The 27,911-nt window shown below is 42.8% G+C and overlaps 1 protein-coding gene across 1 annotated transcript; it reads left to right on the forward strand.

Moving 5' to 3' along the window:
• The first annotated feature begins 21,309 nt into the window (after positions 1–21,309).
• On the forward strand, positions 21,310–26,991 carry LOC117706514 (T-cell leukemia/lymphoma protein 1A-like). The gene is given in 4 exon segments (XM_076933463.1): positions 21,310–21,513; positions 25,171–25,341; positions 26,205–26,352; positions 26,355–26,991. Coding segments are annotated over 4 exon segments (516 nt in total). The 5' UTR covers positions 21,310–21,393; the 3' UTR covers positions 26,432–26,991.
• The last annotated feature ends 920 nt before the right edge of the window (positions 26,992–27,911 follow it).

Genomic DNA, 27,911 nt, shown 5'->3' on the forward strand with positions numbered 1-27,911 from the left:
CAAATTTATTTGGGGCTTCGGGGCTCCAAACTCTGCTGTTCATGTAGAGATGCACATATATTCATCTATAAAGCAAAGGAGACTTCCTTCTGGAAATCCAGGCCAACTGAACCATGTGTGAAAATGAAAACATTTTATTGTTTTTTATTATTAAAATTTTTATTGGTTTTTTTTTCTTGAATTTTAGAGTATGCTAACATAACTTAGTGTGAAGTGTTTCTTTGCGTAATATGGCCAAATCTGTCAGGATGTCAGATTTGACCTGAGACCAAATCCTGTCTTGGACCTTCAGTAGTAATGCCGGCAGCACTCATGACTTCCGCTTACTTTAGTTCCTCACCTATCAAAAGGCATGCTGGTGCATGTTCCTATCCCTAGACCTCAGGAAACAGAGGAATGGAGGGTGTGGACTACATAGCAAGGCCCTGCCTCAGAGAAAAACAAAGATCACTGTTTACCTAAGGTACCTGACATGTAACAAGGACTCCATAAGAAATAGTTAATTGACAATAACCCCAAAATATTTGATAAATATTTAGCCAATATATTCATTCAATGTGTAAATGGCTGAGGAAGTGTAGACAATTACTCAATGTTCAGAGCTAATCTACTCATTTTCTGAGTCTTTACCTATGTCTTAGCTTACTTACTCAACCCACTTTTACCACACTGTAACTAAACATGCCCCAAACTTGCTCTTCTAAATTGCCCTCAGAAAAAAAGCTCAGAGTTAGTATCTGTTTCAAAGCCCCTCAGCAGGTATTCTGGCTCTCTGGTTTAATCCAACCCCCCCTCCCCCACTCTAAGATCTAAGCCACATGCTTTCTCTGCTTTCTGTGGTTTCAGACAAGCTACACTGAGTTTCTCAAGTTAGTCACATGTTTTCTTTTCCATTTGGGAATATTCTGTCCCCTCTGTTGGAACACCTGCCCAGGCCTTCATCCCGCTTTTCATCTCAGGTAATTCCTGCTCATCTTCCATGGCTTATCTGAGAAAACAGCACTTTTACAAAACCTACTCTGATTATTCAAGGCTTTTCTGATGATTAGGAGTTTGAAGAGAATTAGATATATAGAACCCCTAGCATATGGCAGATGTTAAGTAAAGTCCTGATATTCCTAGGGGTTATTGAAAAATCCCATTTGTTTTTTCTTACTTTAACCTTTATTATTAATGTAAGTTAGAGACAAAATATGATTTCTGGCATAGGTGAGTCTCCCTGAAGGATTACGGCTAAGTTAAGGAAAAACTTTAGGGAAAACTCATTTAATGGAGTTCAACCGAACAAAGAAAGATCCACAAATCAGATAGCCCTGTGAAAATAAAGCTAAGGAGAGCTCAACAATACCAAAAGCCAGAGCACCTGTGGACAGAGAGCAGAGTGAGGCACAGAAACAGTCTCACTGCTATTTGACTAAGACAGCTATTTGCCACAGTGTATTAAATTGGGTTTTCAGCCAGTGTGCATACTAAATTTGGTTGCAGTTCATTAAGGAGGAACTCAGTCTAGAGGTATTCACAAGTGATATATAGTTTAACAGCTATAAAACAAGAGCATCCAGTCTAGGGACTGTAAATCACCATTCCATGCACACTGGGCAATAGGGATAAAATAAAGACTGATGCCAAAGAGAAGGGAAACAAAAGATCTAAATTTTACTCCATGGAGACAGCGACTTGGTCGTGGAGGGAAAGACAATAAGGCCAAGAGGAAAATTCTTCTGATTGATGTGGGAGGCCTGAGAATCCATGGGACCCAATGCACCATGAGTTTACACAGAAGACTCTGGGAAGAACAGAGATGCACACAGAGACCTCTGCGGAGTGTACTCAGGTGAAAACTAGCCAAAAGGTATGGCAGAATCCTGAGAAGATGAAAGAGAACCATCCAGACACACCGAGGATGAGGCACAGCATCTCCACAGCCTGTCACAGTGGTAATCTTATTCACAGAGAACGCACCCAACAAGGAATAAGCTATAATACGTGGCATCAATTAAAAAAGATAAACTCTAGGAATGCAAAGAAGCAGAAAAGTACAATTCATAATGAAGGAAATGACTAATTAAAATTGGGTTAGAACTAGTATACATAAAAGAATTGATATATAACAACAAGCTAGGCATTACTTTATAACCAATGTCCATAAACTCAAGTAATTAGAGGAAAGATTAAGTAGAGGCATAAAAACACAAAACTTAGCTTCTAAAGATGAAAGCGACTGAAAAGGAAAGATTAATAAAACTGAAGATATTTAATATAAGCTATTCTAAATGAGACAAACAATGAAAACAATTTGAAAAGATAACTAAGGTTTGGTGAATTCAGAAAAATGTCATGATTCTAAGAAATTGAAGTAAATTCTATAAGAAATTGAAGTTCTCAAAAATTCTTCAGTCATTGAAAATCATTCTTCAAAAATGAAGAGAAAGGATGACATGTAGGGAATACAGTTATGCAAACTCTGAAAGGATTTACTGCAGTGGGCCTGTAAAGAAGGGAATTATACCAGATTGTAAACCAAGATCCACACTGAGGATTGAAAAGCGCTAGGAAGGGTTACCATGCATGTAAGTATAAGTAAGATATTCTCACTATTATTCAAACACTTTTGAAAGGTAATTTGGCTATTCAGGAAGACTCCTCTAGAGGGCCAGGTGGCCCTAGAGGGAGGCCAGGAGTACTGCCTCTAGGACGAGGCCATGGGGCCATGGCCGTCACCTCATCTCGTCCACCTATCTCTCGCTGTATGCAGTCCCAGAGCCGAAGCTCCAGCGCGTTTGGTTGCTATCCTCTATAGCATCTCTCTAGCTGAATGACTGATACCAAAAAGAGTTTGAAAATACAAAGGCAGGTCCTCCCCTTGCACAGATCTCGGTGCTCTGACTGTCCCTCACTTTCCACTGGAAGCTAACACCCCTTCCTCCAGGATAGTAGCCATTCAGGAGGTATAGCTGTGGAGTTTCAGGGAAGGGAACCTGCCCAGCCCTCAGACTGCAAAGCTAAGGATGGCCAGCAGAGGCCCCTTGTGGACAAAAAAGAGAAGCTACTAAAGTGAAGACAGCTCTGATACACGTGGACACTTGTCTAACAGGCTCAGCATCGGGATGAACAACAGCAAAGACAGCCATATGCAGTCCGCTCACCCTGCCCGTTCCCACGCACATAGCCAGCAGTCTACAATCTGAAGATCCAGAAAGAAGCTGTCTCAGCCCTTTCTTCATTTTTTAGGTTTCTCACCCCCTCCCCCAAAACACACATATACTGCACTTCCTTCCAACTATACATTATTACATTTTATTCTTTTTACATTTGTCTAACTTCACTTATTTATTGTTATCAGAAAATCTTTGTTCTGTTCCTTTCATTTCTCTCCTTCATAGGAGCCTCCTGTGTTTGGCCCCTTTGCCCCCTCTGCTAACATTTGTTATTATTGCTGTTGTTTAAAGAAATGTTATTTTATCCCCCTTTCTATGTTTATCTAATTTTGTTTGAATTTTCTTCATAATTGAGAATAACTTCTTCCCCCCATTTTTCTAATCTCTTGTTATTTTATTTCCATAAGAATGTCCTCAAAGCCCTCTCTTTTCATTTACTTAACCTTGATTCTTTTGCATTTTCTCTTTCCCAGCCCTCCTTCCTTTGTTATTTTTGCATCATATTTAACATGACAGCAGATATGTACATACAAAATAACTCAGCCATTCCACTACTAAGCGCTTATTCAAGGGAAACATAACCCTGTGTTTGCACACATAGACTTGTATGCCAACATTCACAAAGCCTTCGTAATGAACTAAAATCAGAAACAACCCAATAGTGGTCCACAGTGACAAGTCATGGCACATATAACAGAATAGTTGTCAATAATAAATAGAAATAAACCATTAACACAGCAATGATGACAATGCGTTTCTAAACTAGTTATTGTGAGAAAAGCCAGATCCAAAAGACAAGTACACGCTATCTGATTCCAATAATAATAACTATAAGCAGGAAGAAAATTAATGATTTCCTAGGGTTGGAGAAAGGTGGCTAAAGCAAAGAGGGCCATTAGAAAGATATTATCTTTATTATCAAAATACTGTCTTGATTTAGGGTGACTCACAGGGTGTATCCATCTCACCGAGTTGTGCACTTTAAATATATGCAGTTTCAGGTTGCATAATTCCACAATTCTTCTATGAAATTCTAAATTCTAGTATATCAGATTTCAATTAAGACTAAGTCATAATTTGAATAGAACAGGCCCCTATAGATATATGTGGGGGGAAGTTAGACACAGACATGAATAGGAGAATACCATGTGAAAATCAAAGTAAGTCTACAAACGAAAGACGGCCAGAAGCAGGAGAGAGGAAACTAATACAGGAAGTTAACTGTTCAATAATACCCAACAAAGCTGCCTTAAAGTCCTGTAGTACACATGACCTACTTACTTCTCCGTTCCCCACACCACACACCTGAACACCCTGTTCAACACCATATTCCACTGAGCCTTCCAAACCTGTTCTTGCAGCAGGGCTTTCGGCCTCCTGTCTATTCCTTATGAGGAGCCCTTTTAGAATGGCTTCCCCTTTATCTCAGCTTGATGGGTGTTGTTCCTAACCACCACATCTAACTGGGCACATATTCTGTCATTTTTATCCCCTCACTGCATAGCATATCTCATTTCCTGATAGTAATGCGTTTACTAGTTACTAATGTGTATTCTATTTTCTTCACCTGCAAAATTGAATGTAAGCACCAAAAAGGCAAAGGAGCTTTCTCTCATTCGCCCACCATTGTATTCTCAGAATTCAAACCAGCAAAAAGCACATTAGGTATTAAAAATAGGCACTTGCTGATTGTATAAGCAAATGGAAACACGAGAGATCACACTTAAATGTATCCCAAACTCCTAAACAGATATTCTACAGACAGCTGCAACCAAAGCCAAGCTTAAAAACAAGCTTTTAACATCTGTTATATTACATTAAAAGTTTAATTCATTTTCATAGAAAGGGGGAAAAAAACCCATCCTAAGAAGCTCAATGGAAGAGTATCATAATATGAAACAGGTTTGGTAACATCCTCCCCTCCCCAGCGGGCAGGTGCTTTTCTAGTTTCTCTCTCTCTCTTTCCATAAGATTCTAATTTAGGGGCAGCAGCTTTTCTTTCAAATCAGTAGTTACTTGTGAGAATCACATTCTGATGACCTGCCATTTAAAACAAAGCCATTTGTTTACCTAACTTCTTATAATGTTTGCTCCACAACCAATGCATATAACTCGGGTAGAGCCACCTCTAATGTGATGGTCGCTTTATCCTCTAAAGCTCCTAAGTGGATGACAAATTTGATTTAAATATGGAACAAGTCAATTTGCTTCTCTCATATGGTAACAGATGAAAGCCCCTAATACTCCAAATTTATCTGAATTTACACAAGCTCTCTAAAGTCTATTCCAAAACACTTTTTAAAAATTAAGGTCATATATGAATGTTAATAAGAATTGCTAACATCTCCTGTAATAAAATTCATAGTGTTATAAAGTCAGATCGGCATCTGTGTTTCCTGTGTATCACGCCAGTTCCTCTGTTCCTCAGTGTAACAGTTTGCATTGCTACTTATATTACTTTATATAACCTCTTCGTAATCAGATATTTCTCTGGATGAATAATATGAGCAGAATAAATTGTTCTCATAATAACAGGTGTAACTACTTCTCAGCAGCTAACCAATATGCTATTGATCTTACTTTAAAAAATTAACTTTTTCTTATCTTTGTTCTGCACACTTTTAAAAGATGTTATCATCATTGCTATTTTCAAAAATCACTAAAAGATTCAGGCAGGAAATTTTGTCATCAGTGGCAACCAAGGAATAATCAACTCATAATGCAAACAACTTTCCTCACTATACATGTGTGAATTTGTCCAAATGTTTACAATTATCTTTAAGCGAAGACAGTGGACATTCCAGAATCCATGAACTCATTTGTTCAGGAAGTCCCACATCCTGGCAGAAGCTGCTCTCAGAGGGATCCTTCTTAGCAGTCATCCACCAGACCCACTGTGCTGCTTCGTGCGAATGGTCAGCCCGAGGGGATCTAACCCCTCCTATGGGAAGAACAAGCTCTGAGCACGCCTGTGAGGGAATTTCTAGGTTGAGTTCATTGAGGTGTGAAGACTCATTTTCAAATTGGGCAGCACAAACCCATCGGCTGGGGCGCCAAGCTGAATAAAAAGAAGGCCGTGAGCTGAGCGCCAGCATTCCTCTCTCTGCTTCCCGGCCGTCCAGAAATGGTGGCCAAACCTGTGATCCAGATCTTAAGGCTGGAAGACATATGTTTTTGATCTGGATCTTGAGGTATAGTGGCCATGAAAAGCTTAGTCCTAGGCAAGGTGTTACACACCTTTAACCCCAGGAGACAGACACAAGCAGATCTCTGAATGCAAGGCCAGCCTGGGACAGAGCAAGTTCCGACTAAAAAGCAGTTTAGGTCCAGGGGTGTGGCACACACCTTTAATCTGGGGCCATACCTTCTGCTGGAGCCCTACATAAGGACAGTGGAAGAAGGAAGGATTCCTTCTCTGTCTGTTTGCCCTTACTTACCAGCACACCTTGAACAGGAACCTCAAATATAATGTGCTCACCAAATTCCCCAGCTGGGCTGCATGTTTCTCCTTCTTGGGCTAGCATATTACCTTCTGGGCTTGCTTCTAGGAAAAGGCAGGACAAAACACAGCCAGCTGTTCTTGCCTCAATCAGGTTTAGTGAGCTTCCCATTATGTAAAGTAAAAGAAGAAACCCCAAACATATTCAATGGAAACTATTCCTCAATGAAACCAAAAACACAAAAGACTTTCCCAGCTTTGCACAAGAGGCCTCTCAGAGCCTAGCCCACTAACAATTTTTCTTATTGTTTACTGCCTACAACTCTTCAACTTTCCCCCAAAGCCCCACATACATTTTTTTCCTTCCACCCATCATGTATTAAAACCCAGAATTGCCTTCCTACTTCAAGAAATTAGAAAAGAGAGTAAAGTATTTGAACCAACAACTCACAGACACTCCAACAGGCACAAGGCTAATACAAAAGAAAACAAAACATAACTTAAGCCCTGTGATTTCTCCTCTTTTGCTGCCCAGAGGCAGTTTCTAAGCCATAGCACAGAGAGCAAAAACTAAACAGAGACGGACAGTGTGTTGAGTTGAGAAGACAAGTATCAGAGTTCAAAGAAGTTGAGTAACTAGAATTTTCAGGACAGAGTAATAACAGCCACAGTTAAGGGTGCTCTGAACAAAATAAATTAAGCAACTTTCAAAAAGATTGAGTTACCCAGGCGTGATATAAATGTGTGCAAGAGCCAACGCCAGCATTCTGTAAGGAAATGCAACAAATCTAGCATGCAAATTTGAATACATTAAAATGTAAAATCTACAATATCTGCCACACAATAAAAATTACTATACATGTAGACAATAGGAATATATGACATAAAAATCAATATATAAAAACAGACACAGAAATAGTACAGTACAGAGACAAAAACTGCCTTCTTTTTTTTTTTTTTTTGCTTTTTTCCTCTCCTCCAACTCCTCCCAGATCCTCCCACTCCCTTCCCACCTACTCAACTCCGCATCCTTTCTTTCTTTAGAAAACAGGCAAAAAAAAAAAAAAAAAAAAAAAAAAAAAAGAAAGAAATAGAAAAAACCATAAGAAACACAGAAACACACATAGAGAGATACATACAATATACTCTCTTATACACACAAAATATAAAAACACAAAATCAGAAGCATATATATATATATATATATATATATATATATATATATCATTATAGTATACATGCAAAAGACAAAAAAAAAAATGCCTAGACAAAGCAACATAAGATAAAAAGTCTATAAGAATTCCACTAAGTCTGTTTTGTGTTAGCATCTACTGCTGGGCATGGGGTTAAGGGTGTTAATGTACCCAGTGAGACTCCAATGGAGAAAACTATAGATTTTTTCCCTTGCCAGCAAATATCAATTGCAGATAGCTTCATGGTTAGGTATAGGAGATTGTGTCTAGTTCCTACTCTCTGCACAGAGGCCTTGCCTGGCTCCCTCCTGCGCAGGCCCTGTGCAGGCTGCCACGTTCTGTGAAGTAAGTTCATGTGCATCAGGACTCCTGTGTCTGGAAGACAGTTTCCTCATTGTCATTCATCTCTTCTGGCTCTTGCAATCTTTCTGCCCCCTCTTCCACGTAGCTCCCTGAGTGGGGAAAGGGAGACTTATGATGAAGACAACCCACTGGACTGAGTGTCCCAAAATCTCTCAGTCTCTGCACATTGTCCAGTTATGTGTCTCTTCCCATGTACTGCAAGAGGAAGCTTCTCAAATGGCTGAGTGAGGTGCTAATCTATGGGGATAGCAGAATGCCATTAAGAGTCAGGTTGTTGCTATGTTCCTTTAGTAGACCAATGTATTCGGTTTTACCCTACATCCATGACATATCTAATCTCAGATTCATGGCCATCCAAGTACTGTCAGACATCAGTTCCATCTTGTGGAGTGATCCTTAAATTTAATCAGAGTGCTTAGTTACTCTCACACATTTGTGCCTCAGTTGCACCAGTGTGTCATGTAGGTAGGTCACCATGATAGATCACAGGGTTTGTAGCTGGGTTAGTGGTTGCTTTTCTCCTCCGGTAACATGCAGAATGCCATCCAGTATGATGAACATTAGTCAGTAGGTACAAGCTCTAGTTAGGCACCATCTCAGCTTCTCCATGTTCAATGAGATATGTAAGTGTCGTCTTCAGCAATAGGGCCTCCATCAGCTTGTGGAGAGCAGCCAATAAGCCTTGACAATAGCTTATGATATTTGGGGTTTTCTATAGGCCCCCTTCAGTTAATGGAACTAGATATAACTCATTCCTGACACTAGAAGTTTCACTTTGTGGCAAGAGATGACAAAAATTTTAAAGGATCTTTTATGGGAACCAGTGAGATGGCTTAGCATATAAAGACGTCTGCCACCAAGCTTAACAGTTCTACATGGTGGAACAATAGAATTTCTACAAGTTGTTCTTGGATCTTCACATATGTGCCATAACACATGTTTGTCCAAACATGTGGGGTTGTAATGTGCGTGGGTCCTGTTGTTGAGTTGAATTGTGGGTCCCATGTCTGCCCCCCTAAGGGTCTAGGGCCTCTGCTCAGAGGGACAGAGGTGTGGGAATTTGACTGTGTTCACTCCACTCTAGTGCCGAGCAGACATTGGGCTATGAGAAGCCACAGGACTCCATTCTGGGTGGGGGAACAAAGTCTGAGGTTCTGTGGGGAGGGGGAGAAACTCTGGCTGTGCCCATGGGGATGAGAGTCTTGGTCACTGAAACTTGCTTGGCTGGGTCACAGCTGGAGATTAGACGGCAGCTGGCTCTGTAGTTGAAAAACCTTCTCCCCGGTTCCCCACAGTGGGTCCCAAAGAAAAGAAATAGGCTATTGTATTAATATATTTATTGTCATGAAAGAAAATGAATAAAACTATACCCTGGTATTTTCAGGGCAGGCTTGAGGCTAAATACCTTTTGCAAGGAGGAGGGTCTGGAAAGGAATGTTTAATTGGCTACGCCCTCTGACCTTTAGGTACCTCATTAATATGAGATCTGACTTAAGGCTCTGTGGCCTGTAGTCACATCCTCTGCCTGTGGAGAGGCTAGTAGACATTGTTCTATGTGCCTGAAGGGTGCGAACAGATAGAGGTCTTCAGCCTCCTGTCAGGAGCCTGGAGTCTGGGAACGTGGAGGAATGCCTGCCGTCCTTTTCAGGGAACCCTGCAGGGTCTCCAGCCATTTCTAGCCAGTGTTCAACCAGAAACCATGCTACCCTTTCACAGTTCTACACATATACACATATATGCACACAAAATAAAAAACAATAAAATTTAGTAAGTAAAACAAAATACTAATGCTGTCTACAAGTAACACAGCTTAAATGTAAAGTTATATGTCTGAAGAGAGCATTCCATCAGTAGTAGGCAGTGCTCCAAGACCTTCTAACTATATGTGAATGAGTGTCATGGTCCTGTCATGACTAAAACATTAAGTTCTGAGTTAGGAAATACTTCTTATTGCTTAAGACTAGTTTGATCTTGTTTTTCTGCATATTTTGAGACACATGTATAGTGCACATTTATAGTATTTGTTTATTACACAAGCCTATGAGGACACTTCTCATTCAAATAACCACAGAGGAAAACCAGGAAAAGTTGAAGAGAGAAAGTCAGGATGCAGGGATGGTTCAAACTAAGAAAATCCATCAACTTAATCCACTACATAAACAAACTCAAAGAAAAAAAAATCACATGATCATCTCATTAGATGCTGAAAAGGCCTTTGACAAAATACAACACACATTCATGTTAAAAAGTATTACAGAGATCAGGAATTCAAGGCACATACCTAAACATAATAAAAGCAAACCAACAGCCAACATCAAATTAAATGGAGAGATACTTGAAGCAATCCCACTAAAATCAGGGACTGGACAAAGCTGCCCACTCTCCCCAAAGCTATTCAGTAGAGTACTTGCAGCTCTAGCCAGAGCAATTAGACAACAAAAGGAGATCAAGGAGATACGAGGTGGCATAGAAGTCAAAGTATCACTATTTGCAGATGATATGATAGGATACATAAAAATTCTACCAGAGAACCTCTACAGCTGATAAACAACTTCAGCAAAGTAGCTGAGTATAAAATTAACTCAAACAGATCAGTTAGCCTTCCTTTACACAAATGATGCATGGGCTGAGAAAGAAAATAGGGAAACAACACTCTTCACAATAGTCACAAATAATATAAAATAACTGATGTAACTCTAACCAAACAAGTGAAAGATCTGTATGACAAGAACTTCAAGAACTTTTAAGAAAGGAGTTGAAGAAGATCTCAGAAAATGGAGAGATCTCCCATGCTCATGGGTCAGTAGGATTAACATAGTAAAAATGGCCATCTTACCAAAAGCAATCTACAGATTCAATGCAATCTCTATCAAAATTCTGACACAATTCTTCAAAGACATAGAAAGAGCAATTCTCAATTTCATATGAAAAGACAAAAAACCCAGGATAGCAAAAACATTCTCAACAATAAAAGAGCTTCCAAGGGAATCACTATCCCTGACCTCAAGCTGTACTACAGAACAATAGTGATAAAAACTGCATGGTATTGGTACATATAAAGTCAGGTTGATCAATGGAATAGAATTGAAGACCCAGAAATAAACCCACACACTTACGGACACTTGATCTTTGACAAAAAAAGCCAAAAATATACAATGGAAAAAAGAAAGCATCTTCAATAAATGGTGCTGGTCTAACTGGCAGTCTATCTGTAGAAAAATAAAAATAGATCCATATTTGTCACTTTGCACAAAGTTCAAGTACAGGTGGATCAAGGACCTCAACATAAAACCAGATACACTGAGTCTAATAGAAGGGAAAATGGGAAAGAGCCTCAAACTCATTGGCAAGGGGGAAATTTCCTAAACGAACTCCAGTGGCTCATGCTCTAAGATCAAGAATTGATAAATGAGAACTCATGAAACTGAAAAGCTTCTGTAAGGCAAAGGACATAGTCAACAGGACAAATCAGCAACATACAGATTGGGAAAAAAATCTTCACTAGCCCCACATCCGATAGATGGGTAATATCCAAAATATATAAAGAACTCAAGAAGCTAATCTCCAAAAAACCAAACAACTCAATCAAAAAATGGGGTAAATAATTAAACCGAGAATTCACAACAGAGGCATCTTGAATGGCTGAGAAGGACTTAAAGAAATGTTCAAAGTCCTTAGTCATCAGAGAAATGCAAATCAAAACAACCCTGAGATTCCACCTTAAATCAATCAGAATAGCTAAGATCAAAACCTTAGGTGACAGCACATGCCCCCAAAGATGTGGACAAAGAGGAACACTCCTCCATTGTCGGTGAGAGTGTAAGTTGGTACAACCACTCTGGAAACCTGCAAAGGCAGAAGTGTGGGGAGCTCACATCCTAGCAGCAGCTCTTTGCTAATAGAAGAGATGGCCCAGCGTCACCGTCTGAATGTGGGATAGTAGTTGTCAACCTTCCTAATACTGTGACAATCTAATACAGTTCCTCATGTTGGGACAACCCCCAACCATAGTTATTTTCATGGCTACTTCCTAACTGTAATTTTGCTACAGTAATAAATCATAATGTAAACATCTAAGATACAGGCTATATCACATGTGCCCACTATGAAAGAGTCATTTATTCCCCAGTGGTTTGCAACCCACAGGTTGAGAACCCCTTATGTGAAAGGCCTGAGCTCTGACAGACCTGATACCCAGCCCATTTAATAATGTCTCCTTGCAATATATTATCTATTCATTTTATCCCCATAGGCCCTGGTTCTTGGCTTTTGACATTGTATTTATAAAATTAAGACCCTACTATGGTCTTCCTCTAAGGTTCCATTGCTTGGCAGGACAAGAGAGGCAAGGGAAGCAGTTCTTCCTCTTGCATCCTCATTACAGGAAGTGGCGACCTCATCTATACAGTTTCTAGGAGGAAGCCAGGGCAGAGACTCTACTCTTCCTTTCTTCACCCATCTTTACCCACCCAAGCAGACATGTTTCTTCCCCCAGATTCTACTTCCTGTCAGTTCTTTACTTCCTGCTGACTCTACTTCCTTACTAGATTTTCCCTCATCTCAGCCATCCCTGTTCCGTAGAGGCCACCATCTTCCTGCTCTTAGTGGACAGTGGCCATCACCACTTTCCCTGCCCAGTCCCTTATGAAGCCAGGTCTCCTTCAGTCTTATATAACCCACTCAGGAGCTTGTGATTTATCCTAAGGGCAGTGACCTGCCAGATTGACAATTTCAAAGATCTCATTGTGGTGTCAGGAGTGATAAAAACAGTCTACCAACAGGAAGAGATCATGGGCAAAACAAACCATCCACTTTAGACCAATCACAGACTACTTAAAGGATGCAAGGGAAAGAGCTGGCAAAAACTCCCAAGTAGCGGTGGTCTTGGCGAGAGAACTTTTGAGTTCACCTTTTCTCTATCTCTTCTTCGGTTTGATTCCTACAACTCACCATAATGCAGCTCCAAGATTTCAGTGAGAGGGAGCAAACTTGCAGAGTCGGACAAAACAAGCACCTTCAGCACCAGGGACTCACCAACCCACTGTGAGCTGGCATCTTGTTCTCAGATGAAACTGCTGTTTCATCTCCAGACAGAGCACAAAGCAACCAAGGGGAATTAAATTAATAAGCTGAACAACGGACAGAGACCCAGCACCCAAGCACCAAGGCCCCCAGCTTGTGTGCTGATTAACAGGGGACTCTCACCTGGGGACAGGAAGCCTGATGTCGGTTTGCATAATTATCCTTGTCATCTGCAGACATCTGGGATAGAGGAGGTCCAAGACCAGCTTGTCTATGGCTAGACTTAAATTATAATACAATGATTATTCATAGCGTATTCAAATGCAGCTGGGACTCTTTTTCTTTTAATCTAGCTTTTTTACAGCAACTGTCATTTTTTGTTTGCACAGCTCTCTGAAGGTCAACTTTTTTCCAACCTGCAGATGAAGAAACTGTGGTTCCAACTGTTGAGAGCCTTTCGGTTGTTAAGGATGCTCACCAGAGGGACACTCCAAATCACAGGGCCACTCCTGTCTTTCAAACCAATGACTATCCCTTTCTTGTAGCCATCCCATACATCTTTAAATAACAATGGTCTTTTAACCTTAACACTAAGCATCTTTGAACTAAATAGCAATAGACAGATGCTGTGAGCACATCCACTCTGTGCTCCCCAAAACAATACTGTTGGCACATGTGAACAAAGCGACCAAGAATATCTGTGTACACATATTTACATGCATGTACACCACACAAATAGAAAAGAAATCTCCCTAAAACCCGGTTGCTCAAACTACAAATGCTAATTTTCTCACCCAGTTCTTGGGGTGCAGGCACCAGTTCCTCAAGGTGCTTACTCACATTCATCAGTAACACGGGGATTTGCTTCCCACTTCCATGTGTGGTTTCGGCAGGGATTGGCTTTATCGTGATTTCACTTGATGCTCCCCTGTCCTCCTACACAGATTCACATACATATCATGCATTCATTTCGTTCTGCTCAAGAGAAACTAATGCAAGAACTCAGGAGAAATATTCGGGGCAGCTTTGGCTGCTGACATAACTACAGGATTCCAGTTTCAAATACACAATGCTTCTTTCTCATGCTGCAGACACTCTCTCTGACTCTGGCTTTCTCTCACTAGGACCAATTCTGAGCTCGCCTACACTACCATGTAGATGTGGTTAGCTGTGCTGGGTACCACGCTACGTGCAGATGTCACTTCTTACTAACGTACTGCGTCATTAGACAGCTATAAGATTCTGAAGAAGAATCTTGGGTCATAGGAGATAAACTGGGTTGGTTCTAGTGGAAGAATCTATAATCTTAGCTATCTGGGAGACTGAGGCAGAAGGATTAAAATTCAAGGCCTGCCTTGGTTACAGAGAGAGTTCAAGGCCAGTCTGGACAACTTACCAAAACCATATCTTAAAGGACAAGGTTAAAAGGAAAAGGGGGGAGGTTTTAAGAAACAAGCCTATAGGTTTGTAGTGAAAGGAAAAAACTCCTAGCTCCAAACTTTAATATCTATACATATTTATACACTTAGTATATATTTATTTATATTATTACATATTAATATATTGTATTATATATGATATAGATATAGATATAGATATAGATATAGATATAGATATAGATATAGATATAGATATATATTGTGGGCTGGAGATGTGGCTCAGCAGTTAAAAGCACTTGTTCATACAGAAGACCCAGATTCGGTACCCAGACCTGTATGGGTCATAACCATCTGTTCATAACACCAGTTCCAGGGGATTAGATGCTGTCTTCTGACATCCTTGGGCCCTACATGCACATAGCACATACCCCATGCATTCAATACACACAAAGAAACCTAAAATAATAAAAAAAAAAATCTTTAAACTTGAGTATAGTGTTCCAATTTGAGTTGAAATCCACCCCCTCCCCCACCATGGCAATGCTGACATAGAGGCGTTGGCTTGGCCAGAGTACACTGTGTCCCAACATGGAGCCCATCAGACAGTTTAGGCTCCCTCCACCTGATTGGGAGAGGGGGGAGCTATGCCATGAGGCTCTATGACTTCTAACAATGCCAAATGTCTTCACACAAACTTAGCAGGCAGGCAGAGCTCCTATTTCATGATTTCCAGCTCAGCCTTCACCAACACTCCTCTTTCTTAAACAATTTGCCTAAGTTCTTCCCTGCCTGTCACCTGTGTTCATATAGAGACAAATATTGTGTATATTTTCTAATATATGAATTACATCAAAACCTAGCTTGTTATACTTTTTTAAAAGTTTTCAATTTAGTGTTCTTTTCTGTTACTGTTCACAGACCTTAGATCTTAGTTTTTAAAAATGCATGTCTCCATGGCCAGAGACAAAATAGTTTTACATTTTCCTACCAATTAGTTTAAAACAGAATTCTTCACTTGCTCATCTTCATGAATGATCTGTAGAGAATATATATATATATATATATATATATATATATATATATATATATCCCAAAATGAAAACATTGCTAGCTGAGATAAGTCACATAGCAACTACTCTTGGGAGAGTTAATTGCTAGCTGAACAGCCAGTGTAAAAATGCCTCCTGGATGTATTAGCCAACAGACAGAAAAGGACAAACCTAAGACAAGGAGGGTAGACTCAGATGTATCTGCATTCTCTTTATAAGAACTGCAAATGAGGAAATAAAGAGAAGAGAGGAAGAAACTACATGAAGACAGCACTAACTAAGAACTTTCTAGATCTTAAAAACCCATCTTAGGCCTCATAGACTAAAGAAGACTACCCCCAAGCAAGACTGCCTTAGCCAGATCAATCTGGTTTATCAGAGATTGAGAGAAGTCACCCTCATTCCCAGGAACAGGAAGAAGTTGGACAGGGAACATTCGCCATGCCCTTGCAAAGAATGAGAGCTCTGTGGCCAGGAAGCAGGGCGCTGAGTACTGGGTCAGCAACATGAAATACTGGGGCCCTGTGACTACAGACTGATTGAACAGATGTAGAAAGAGCAACACACATTCATGGGCAAAAAGGACAGAAGAAAGGGAGGGTGGGAGCTTGGAAATGGTAAGAACATTCTTTAGTCTAATACCCTGTGTCTTCCCAAACTTATGTCTAGCAGCATGCTAGACACAGTTAAACTTTAGAAGTGTTCTTCATATGTTCTTTTATATTGCTTATTTCTTCATTCCTTCTGAGACACAGGCTCACTGTGTATTCCAAGTCTTGGCCAGAACTAGCAGTCCTCCTGCCTCAGGTTCCCTGTGTAGATGGATCACATGCCTGAGTCAACATGACCCCTGAAGTATTCTTCCTAAAGACAGAGTACCACCAGCACTGACCACCACTGTATACTGGAGTCTAGCAAACAGCAAAACTCAATGAGACAAAAGGACAGAGCTAGATACTGACAGAAAGACTGACAGACGAAGACAGATGTATAAGGACAGAGGAAGAAAAACTGTTACTGATAAAGCAACCATTAGAATTAAAATATGAGAGTCTAATAGGGATGCTAAGTATAAGAACACCACCAAAATTCAACAGCATGCCATCATTCCAGAAAGTAGCATCAACAATACAAGCATAAGACCTGAGTTCGAATCTCCAGTACTCATGTAAAAAGCCAGGCATGACTGCAGGTACACATAACCCCAGCTTTAAGAAGTAGATAAAGGAGGATCCCAAGAGCTGGCTGACCATTAACCTAAACGGCAAACTTCCAGTTCAGAAAGACAATACAGAGAGGAGAAAAGCAATAGAGGAAGGCACCAGATATTCCATTCGGAGTCTTTGTATGTACACATATGGGCACACACACCTCTAATGTGCATGCAAAAACACACACAAACATGCACATGTGCATGAGCGTGCGTGTGTGCGCGCACACACACACACACACACACACCATTCAACAAAACTGTAAAACAACAGAATTATGCCAAACAAAAAGTAACAACAACACTTTCATGAAGATATTATAAAATCCCAATGAAAACTAGTTTCTGCCTGGTATACACATTCAATAAGATGTCTATCAAATCCCCCAAACACTAAATGCAAAAATGCAAACACCCATAGGCAGTTAAAATAATCTTAAAAAAAGTCAAAAGGGCAAGGTCTCCCTGGTATTTTAAATTCATAAATGATTTATTCAGAAGTGTGGTTTTATCATAGAAACACAACAGAACAGACAGAGCTCAGAAAGAGACCCATATCTACCCAGAAACTTGATATTTAATAATAGTAGTGGAAGAATTCTTGACCAGAAAATACTACTCACTAGTGTTTAAGAGACAACTGAAAATACTGGAGAAAGTATAACTCAATTAGGTTGCTACCTAATGTACACAGTATAATATATTCATATACCTCAGATACAAGAATAAGCCCTGCCCAATTTAACTGACTAGAATCCCATATAAAATAACTTTGAAATCACAAAGCTAGCTCAAGAAACACTGCCCTTGCAGAAGACCCAAGTCTGATTCCCAGCACCCATGTGGCGGCCCAAAAGCATCTGTAACTTCAGTTTCAGCATGTTTGATATCCTTCTCTGGTCTCTGTGGCACTTGGTGCATGGACATACATTCAGACAAAACACCCTTACTCACAATATAAAAAAATATATTTTTTAAAAAATGCAGATTCTTAAGGCCCACTCCAACTTTCCTATATTAGAATCTGCATTTTTAACAAGATCCCTACATGCACCATAGGATGTCCTTCACTAAAACTTCTAGAAAACTCTTTAAATTTAAACAGACAGTAGCTCAATAGTGGCACAATTTAGCCTGCTTCTATTCGAAAGGTCCTCATCCCAGCTGTCCATTATTGTAGAAATATAATTTCAAGCCCTATGATAAAATATCTATACCCTGAGCTCACTCGATCAATAGTTTTTACTATCTTACCCTACTCCAGGTACAGGCATGGATCCTGGGCACACGCACGCGCGCGCGCGCCACACACACACCAGGGCTTCTGTGTTTTATACACTGGTGAGATCTCAGTTTATAGTTCTAGGATGAATGGTGTTCTGGTCTACTGCCATAAAAGATCGGGAGCAGCAGATAGAAGGGAAAGAAGTAAACTATGGGGCCAGAGTGAGGTCTGCGATAAGATATGACTGTTCAAAGAGTAGCTTTGACATTTTCATGGTTATTTAGTTTTATAAATCTGTACACATCTCAAAAACTATGGCTCAGCTCCTAGATCGAATCAGCCCAAGTGTCCTTCAAACAAGCAGAAAGACAGACAGACTGAAGACTCTACTCAAGCCTAAATTTCCGATTCTGAGTGGCTTCGTATAGGACAGTGTCTCTCAACCTGTGGGGTGGAGATCCCTGTGGGCCAATTTGCAACAATGAAAATACATCCTGAATATCAAATATCTACATTATGATTCATATGAGTAGCAAAGTTGCAGTCATGAAATAAAAACAAAACTAATCTTATGGTTGGGGTCACCACATGAGAAAAGTTGAGTATCACTGACTTGGACCCTTTACAGCCAGAGGCATCACTAGCAAAGTTTAGTTAGAGTGGCCTTGGTTACCAGGACTTTTCTCTAAGAACAAACACTTTGTGTATTAAATGTGATTTTTAACCTAAAATGAGAGAACTAAATCTGTTCCTAACTCCTGTGTCACAAGGAAATGCAGAAAGCTTAGTGCTATGCTAAGGGTGTTATCTCCCCTTCTGAAACACCACCTGGCTGCCCAGGAATCTCTTGGGGTTCTTGTTCCAGCACTGTCTAACTGCAGAGGGCTGGGAAGGCTCACAATCCCCATTCTTTACAAGCTCCAGGAGATGCTGCGCGGTTAGCCCGAACGAAGGACCATACTTGTAGCCCGGAGGCTCTAGAACCGGTCCTCCTTTTGGCCACTAATAGGAACCCAAACAAGGAGGATGGTTTCCTTATTCCTGACTAGAGTGTTCTACATAATGCTTGGTGCAAAAACTTTGTGCTAAAAACTACAGGTTTCCTGAGCTGATATCAGGGGTTTCTGGCTCCCAACCACGCCCCTTTTCCGTGAAAAGCCCTTATTGGAGTATCAGAGATGGAGGAGCTTCCTCTACGCATTCATTGCGGCTGAGGTCAAGGGGGCAAAGGATTGACCAAATTCACAGGTGATAGCGGTCAAGGGGAAAGCAGACCTTAGGCAGGAAGGCGAAGGCATCCGTTCAGAGGCTTTGCAGGATGATTGCGTTGTGAGTTTCCACTGCTTAACACGTGGAAACTCAAGGACTAGCAAAGAAAGATTCAAGAGGGAGCAGAAAATTCTAAAACTGGCTGACAGGCCTGGAGCCTTGAGATAGCAGAAGTTAACTAGCCTGGAGGGCTCCTCCTGCTTGAGACCACACAAAGCTATTGTTCTCCGCACCACCACCACCCCCGCCCCCTGGGTTGAGGAATTTACATTTTAAAAGTATCTAAGTGTTCACTTGACCCAATTGGGGGGGGGGGGGGGCGCTGTTTCTTTCTTCTAGAACCTTTCTGAATGAAACACCACCGCCCAAGAATGGAGTCTACTCTAGCTTAGTATCAAAAAGCCCTTGTGCAAATTTACAGAAATATTTTCAGAGTGAGGAGAAAAGGAAACGTAATCCTAGAACCCTCGCCTAGCAAATGGATGCTGCCGTTCCCAACACCACATAGGAAAGCAGAGAGTGTAGGAAGGAAATCAACAGATTCAGTGACATTCTGCCTTCTGGGGCCATGCCTGTGCCTGAATTGGGCCACCCTGGCTCCTGGAGGACTCTCCCCCTTCTCACAAAAACTGTACCCCCAGCACAATTTAAACTGGATTTGTGGGCCAGTGAGAAGGCTCTGTGAGTGGAAGTGTTTGCCACCAAGCCTAAAACAACCTAAATTCAATCCCAATGACTTCCATGGCAGGAGGATGACTGACTCCACAGTGTCGTTCTCAACCCCCACAAGCTCTACATAGCAGGTACCCCCAAATACAAACACAACATAATGAATTAAAAATTAGTAATTATCTTACTGCTAAGGCTGCACTCACCCAGAACTTCCACACCAAGCTTATTCTAAAAGTCTTCATCTTTCTCTGCAGCTATCTGGGTCTGGAGACAAAGAGCCATCTACAAGGAAATCAGCCCGGAAGCCTCCAGTCTGAAACTGAAGGCCAAGGTTCCTCAGAGCTGCACTTGCTGGGCTTGGGTCTTTTCTTTGTTTCTTTTCCTGGTTAATCTGAACACACCTGGCTGACCTCAGGCCATCTTGGCACATCTGGGGGATTTGATCAGATGTCCACACCTGATCATCCATGACCTTCCAAAGACCACAAATGGCCTCTTCCAGAGTCCTCAGCGGGAGGGGAAAGAACTGGAGGTTGAAGCTCGGAACTGCTAGCTGCAGGGCTGTTTGAAGCAACGGACCAGAGCTGTGTTTTACATGTTTTCCATTAATTTCTTAATGGAAAATAAAGAGAAGTTGGTTTTCCTTATTTCTTTACAATGAGACGGTTTTGATTGAGCAACTCAGACTTTCCATGTCCATTTACCTTGGGTGTAGGGAGAATTTCTTTTTAAGCACGGATCTGGAATGATGCGTTCACTAAGTTGGAGCACAAAGGCAGTAAATCCATATTCTCAAGAGTAGGTTTCGCAAGGCCTATTAGAAGCCCACAGCCTCATCAGAGCCATGGAAAAAGTCACGTGCGGAAGAGGGAGGGGACTGGACTTTGCAAAGGAAACTGCCTCTGACACCCAAAAGGACAGGCTGAAGGTGACAAAGAGAACCCGGATGGTGTCTGATCCCTTCCCAGGAGATATGTAAATGGACCTCGCTCTAGGTGACCTGCCATCGGGTGTGGCTTGAGAGTCACAAAAAGTAGCTGATTAGGACCTTGGGGTCTTACCATAAAGGAAGCATAGGGCAGTGTTTCCTGACAGACCTGGGTACCTTTCCTGTGGCCGGGTGTACATGGAGAAAAGGAAGATCACCTGGGGGTTTGATGGGGTCGGGTCTGCAAGCCTAGACCTTACCCCTGTTCCAGAAGTCCACCTCATAGTCCAGCATACCATCTTTGTGGTTCGCTCCACCTACACTACGCTGCCCCGCCCCGCCCCGCCCCGCCCCGCCTCGCTCCAGGGGGCACAGGCTCACAGCTGGTGGTGATAAATAGCCCAGTTTCTCATCCTCCACAGCTCAAATGTAGCTTTATCACGGACTAGCATTGCAGTTTTCTGCTGCTTGCTCCGACCGGATGCCATGGCTACCCAGCCAGCGTATAGGCCAGAGAGACCCCCACACCCCGACCGCCTGTGGATCTGGGAGAAGCACGTGTACTTGGATGAATTTCGTCGAAGCTGGCTGCCCATAGTCATCAAGGTACCAACCGCCTTGGGGCTAGCAGGTGGGGCGGCAGGGATGAGCCCTGTCTGGGCCTGGGAGCCCTGGTAGCAGGAGACCAAGGTACAGAGGGTCCTGTGTAGTTTGAGTCGGGCCTTGTGGCCCGACTTCTTCGGAAGGGTGGGAGCACCCCGAGCTCAGTAGACAAGCCCCTCTCACATTGCCTGGGGTGTGTAACTATCATTTGAGGTGAAACAAGGCTTTCCTAAACCATAAAATTGGAGTATCTTTAAGGTAGCTAGTAGTATCCACGTCGGTTGGTAATAAGATTTAACTTTGTCTTGCGCGTGGAAGCCTTGGCATGGGTCTTAAAGAATGTTGACGTTTTCAAAAGAAATCTCTTCTAGAGGTACGTTCCGGCAGAAATTATTGAAAAGCGTTCCACTTGGAAAGCTATAAAGAAAATTAAACTGCTGAGACATCGTATGATACGCTGGACCTGGGAAATATCCCCGCTCCTGCAAAGTTGGGGCTTGCGAGCCTCGCAGACTTGGGGCGCCGCTAGCAAATGGTGGAGCCACAATTCTGGGCTCTTAAATCTGCATTCTTGTTATCATTTTACAATGCTAACTTTACATATATCTAGTTGGTTTTTTTAAACGTTAAGTCAGATGTGTGAAGATAGCATGAGTGGATATTTCTTTTCAATATCAGGTTAACAACTAGCTTTCACCCACACCGTGAGCCAGAGACTATTCCAGATCTGTGATAGAAACTGTCTGAACAAGAGCTTGGTAGCAAACTGCAAGGCGGGGTTTTATTTCCCATGACTGAAGAAGCCAGGGTTTTAAACATGTAAGCATTCATTCACGTTAATAAGGAAAAAGAATAATTTTTAGCATCGGTTAGATTGTTGACACATTCACTGTGAATGGTGGCGCTTACACACCTGGTACCACAATCTGACTTAACAGATTCAACTGATCTCGTCAGCAGATCATTTCACAGTTCTGTTCTCACCCTGGGGAAAAAAAAACACTCGTTAAACACGTGTGAGTGATTAGTGTAAAGGCCAAGCAGGGGTCTGCACTGAGGGCTTGCAGGGCGTGTGGTAGGGGCCCTCTTCTTGGGAAGGTGGTGCAGTCGGGAACTGGGTAGCCTATGGGAAAAGAAGTAGACATGGGGGGAGGGGGGTTGTGCTGTATTGCACTGTGGGGAGGGGGAGTCTCTGTAAATTCAGTTTGTGGTTGCAAGTCATATTTTTGAGGTCTTGTTTGGAGTGTCAAATTGCTTTCCTCTTCCCCTGCACTGCTGAGGAGCAAACCCAGGGCTCTGTGCATAACAGACAAGAACTCTACTGCAGAGCCTCAGCCCAGCTCTGTGTACGAGTCAGTTTTGAGACTTGGTCTTAGCTACTCAGGTTGACCTTAATCTCCCTTTGTATCCCAGGTAGGCCTTGAACTTAGGATCCTGCCTCAGCTTACTCAGTAGTGCACCTGCAAGCCTGTGCCACTTGGCCCCACCAGGTCTTAACTGGGCTATCTTGTAGGCTTTGCTTGTGTGTGGGAGGGTTGTTTTGTATGTTTAGGCGGTGATTTTTTTTGTTTTGGTTTTTCCATCCCAGATTGGTGGATGAAGCTCATTTTCAGGAGCTGGTGAGGTGGCTGGGAAGGTGCTTGCCACCAAGCCTGATGACCTGAGTTTGATTCCCAGGATGTACATGATGGACAAGAACTGGTTGCACTCTATAGCATATCCATGCCTATGTGGTATTTTCCCTTCATTTCAGCACTTGGGAGGCAGAGACAGGTGGAGCTCTGTAAGTCTGAGGCCAACTTGGTCTGTAGAGCAAGTTCTAGGCAGGCAAGAATGATACGGTGAGACAGAACAGAGGAAGGAAGCAGAGATGCTCTAGTGTAGGCTTTGTGGGTTTCTGTGAGCCTTGGACTCTCTCTGTCCATGAGAAGGTGTCAGGAGTCTAGCAGGCATAACTTTTTCTTTTAGTTTCTAAGAACGCAAGCTTTATTATTAATATACCATCCATAGACGTAAATCCCAACAGTCCCCTGCCCCAACAAGGAAGTTGAAAAGTCAGAAGTCCTGTGGCATCCCATCTCTGCTTTGGACCCAGAAGAGATAGGCTCTTCAAGGCTTCCAAAGCTTCAGGGAGTCCAGGGTTATTTTGAGCGGACTCCTTGGGGTTCTGCCTGGTGGTCCCTCTTGATGTACAGTGGCGACAGCACACTTTCCAGTTCTGTGACCTTAGACAACTGCTTGAGTATCATCTCACGCCTCTTCTTGAAGAACCAGTACCTGATGCATCCTTTTGTCTGAGTGCTTCAGCCAAGGCCTCCAGAGTCTCCTCCTCCTTAGCGTTGGGGTCTGTCTTGAAGTACTTTCTTAGCTCCTGGAACTGCTCACAGGTGAGCCCAGAGCTTCTCTCCATGCAGGGAAAACATGGAGTTGTCTTTATCTCAGTTACTTCCATCGTGGCTGCAGCTCATTTCAGCCATGACTTTCATATCTCTGGCATCTGAAGACAGTTACCATAGCCCAGATGAGCCATGCCCATGATGGAGAAATGCTGCCTGTCACCAGATTCTAAGTGTTAGAAATTGGAGGGGGGGGGGAGGGGGTTTGTCTCAAGAAAATGATCACACAGTCCAAAGCATTTCAGCAAGACATAAAGTTGTACTTCTGCAGGTTTTGTCACTGTGCCAGAGGGGTCCTGAGTCCCATTGGTCAAGAGTTGAGCCTCACATGCTTTCGGGGTTGAGTGACTCAAAGCTGCACTCTTGAGAAGCACGAAGCACAATTCTGAAAACAGATTGCAACCTCCACTATATACTTAGAAAAGTTTGGGTTGTAAGAAGGACTTTGCACGAGGGCCTCGTGTCAGCCTCTTTAAAGGGGTGCCTCCTTTGTCTCATTTAACCCTCTGATAGAAAAGACAGTGCATTTTATTTACAGTTCCCACAGCCAGTCCAGGGATAGATACCTCATTTAAAAGAGGACAGTGCATAAAAAGATCCCTGACAAGGCTGGGTAAATTTGGTAAAGTGTTTGTCTTGTAAGTATAAGGTCTCAAGTTCAATCCCCGAAGTTCAAGTTGAGAAAGCTAGTGTGGTAGACGTAACGAGGGAGGCTTCACTCAGGAAGCAGCTACACTCGGCTCTGAAGCTCACTGACCAGCCAAACCAGCCATTTTTTTGTTTGGTTGGGTTGGTTTGGGTTGGGTTTTGTTTTTGTTTGTTTTTTATTGTTGTTTTGTTGTGGGGGAGTGTTATTTTTGATGAATCTCAAGCCAATAAAGAGATATTGTCTCAAGTAAATAAACAAAAGAAAAGTAGATAAATGTCTAAGAAATGACACCCGAGGTTGTTCTCTCTGCTCTGCATGGACAACCCTCTCACACACACACTTGGGACCAAGCTGGAGAGCTGCATGGCTTACCCTAGCAACAGGTTGGCAGGAAAAAAAAAAAAAAAAAACACCCTGAAGGATAACTAGACCTGTCCCAGCCAGAGTCCCTGAGATTGTGTGCAGCCTGTGGAGTTGGCTCCAGGGCTGGTCTCTGTGCTCAGGCTGTTGGGTTAGTCCCAGGCTCCTGAGTGACAGAATGGGTGCTGGTGGTTGTGCTCGGAGGGGCCTGACAGTGGTCAGGAGGCAAAGGTTGTGTTCTGTTCTTCTCTGCAGAGTGACAGAAAATTCCAGGTGATCATGCGCCAGGAAGATGTCCCCTTGGGGGATTCTATGACCTCTAGTCAGCTGGTGCCTTATGAGCTTCCTTTAATGTGGCAACTGTACCCTGAGGAAAGGTACCGAAGCTGTAATTCCATGTTCTGGCAGATACTGTACCATATCAAGGCAAGCACAGCTTACCCCAGGGACTGAGTGGGTAACCTTGGGCGATCCTGGTCTCTGGTCTTAGTTTGGGCTAGCTCTATATTCCCTCCACCCTGGCACCAGAAGCTAATAGAAGGGGAACTAACTGCAGATTTTAAGAGTTAGAGAGATAGAAGAAGCCATCATCTGAGGTCTTAGCCAAACCCCTTGGCACAAGGAACCCTCTGTGGTAGTCACTGACTGAGACCAATTGAGAGGGCTAGCCACCTCACCTCAAGTCCCAGTACTAACCCAGGCTGAGGAAAGCTGAGCCAAAATGAAAGGGGAATTCTCAGGGCTGGTCTGACCACTCCTTTGTCTCTCTCCTTCTCCACCCTCAGTTCAGAGACGTGGAGGACATGTTACTTGAACTGATGGACTCCAGTGAATAACCTGAGATATGGTGAGCGCCCCAGAGCTCCATCAGGAGGAAGGAGGGCCCTTCTCTATGAAAGCCATGACAACCCCTCCCCTGCAGCTGACTTGAAAGAGTGCCCAGGGTAGGACAGGCTTCCTGGAAGTGTCCACGTCTCTCCTTTACCACCTTAGGAGCTTCAGCTACATCCATGTTTACAGAGCCCCAGAGGTGACCATTGTTCACCATCAGTTGTCTATTAAGAGATGACTGCAGAGCCATCCCACCAACTCAGCTGGGGATCCACAGATAATAACACTGAAGCAGGTTCTCCATTTTTTTCTTCCCCACGCCCTTCACGGTGTTGGCGTTGGCCCTGACCCAGGCATGAGATAATGAGGTTCAACATCAGGAACTAACTGCCCACCCAGCAGCCCCACTGCCTGTTCCTTGACTGTCCCTCTGACCCTGCCACCTTCTCTCTCCCCAGGTCCTGCAGCTCCTGTCTCCCTTGCCCAGGTGTGGGCCCACAGGGGAGGTGTTGCTACCTCTATTCACTCTGTTTGCTAGTCATGTCCTTTATCCTCCACACTGGACTCCAAGAAGAAAAATCTGACCAGAGGCTGCTCCTTCCCATGCTCCTGCTCATCTACCTTGGTTGGTCCGTCAGTTCTGCTGAGTCCCTGGCAACCTTTCCCCCAGGTACCCTGCTGCTGAAATGGAGCAGTAACTATTCCTCCCACTGTGGAAACATCCTGAAGAGATCACAAATGTTTCTGTAATGTTTGGGGACCAGCTTCTGTTTTCTGCATGATGTTGAACACTGAACATACAAGATTTTTCCCCCCAGGGCTGAGTGGTGACTATAGGTCATCCCAGTGATGTCCTGTACTTCCTGTGGGGTTTACACAAGGAAAGCTCAGGGAGAAATGCCAGCACTGTCTTCCTATAAAGAGGGGAAGTCAGCTGCTACCTGTCATCTGACCTCACCAGTTAGGGGCGTGGTCACTGACCTACCTTCCCATCAGCTCCCATCAGCCACCCTCACACCATCATCAGGATCCTGTAAGGCAAATCTAGCCAGCCCTAGTAACCATTCAGACTTGAGGCAGCAGGAAGGGACAAGGGGCAAAAGGGGACCTGGTCTCTGAATTCTGTAGCCAGAGGGAAGCATTACTTTCACACCTACCCCAGTAGGCAGAAGTGCCCCCATGTGCATTCTCTTTCTCTCGCCCTCCCCTCCCTCTTTTCCTCTGTTGTGTAACAGCCACTTCCTAAAACAGGGAAATAACAAAAAAAAAAAAAAAAAAAAAAAAAAAAAAAAAAGAGGTCCTGAGTTCAATTTCCAGCAACCACATGGTGGTGGCTCACAACCATCTGTAATGGGACCTGATACCCTCTTCTGGTGTGTCTGAAGACAATGACAGTGTACTCACATAAATCTTAAAAAAACAAAACTTGTTATTGTCTCTGGATGCTTTTGCACTAAGGTGGCATAGGGGAGTGTTACGGAGTCCTCAGTGCCTGCAGAATGAGAAGCTTTTCTCGGAGCCTGGGATTGAAAAGGCACACTGAGAAGGTACTGCCAACCCAGCAAGCATTTCTATGTGTGAACTCTTACATACACAGAGTGTATGTGTGCATGTGTGTGTGTGCATGCAGTGTATGTATATATACCAGCCTGAAAAGGCCAAAGGAGGATTCGGATGTCTGTCCTATCACTTTCTCCCTTATGTCTTTGAATAGGGTCTCTGACTAAAGTCCCTACAGCCCTGAAGTTCAGGCAACAAAGTCACACCTTACTTTTTCTGAGGCTTCTGGAATCCTGACTCAGGTTCACAGGGTTCTGTTTAAGATTGATTGATTTATCTGTGTACTTATTTGAGGCAGGGATCTCTCTATGTAGCCCTGGCTGGCCTGGAACTGGCTTTATAGGCCAATCTGGCCTTGAATTTAGATGTCCCCGTGTGTGTGTGTGTGTGTGTGTGTGTGTGTGTGTGTGTGTGAGAGAGAGAGAGAGACAGAGACAGAGACAGAGAGAATGTAACAGTGCAACCTATTTCTTAGTATACTAACCAAGAGAGTGGGAAAGGGAAGAAAAGCAGGAGGAAGAAAAAAGAGAGATTCTCAATACTGGGCCTGGTGTTGCAACCTGGAATCCCAAACTACTCAAGAGGCTGAGGCAGGAGGATCACAA

The sequence above is a fragment of the Arvicanthis niloticus genome, chromosome 4 (genome assembly GCF_011762505.2).
Source record: "Arvicanthis niloticus isolate mArvNil1 chromosome 4, mArvNil1.pat.X, whole genome shotgun sequence".
NCBI classification, from domain to species: Eukaryota; Metazoa; Chordata; class Mammalia; order Rodentia; family Muridae; genus Arvicanthis; species Arvicanthis niloticus.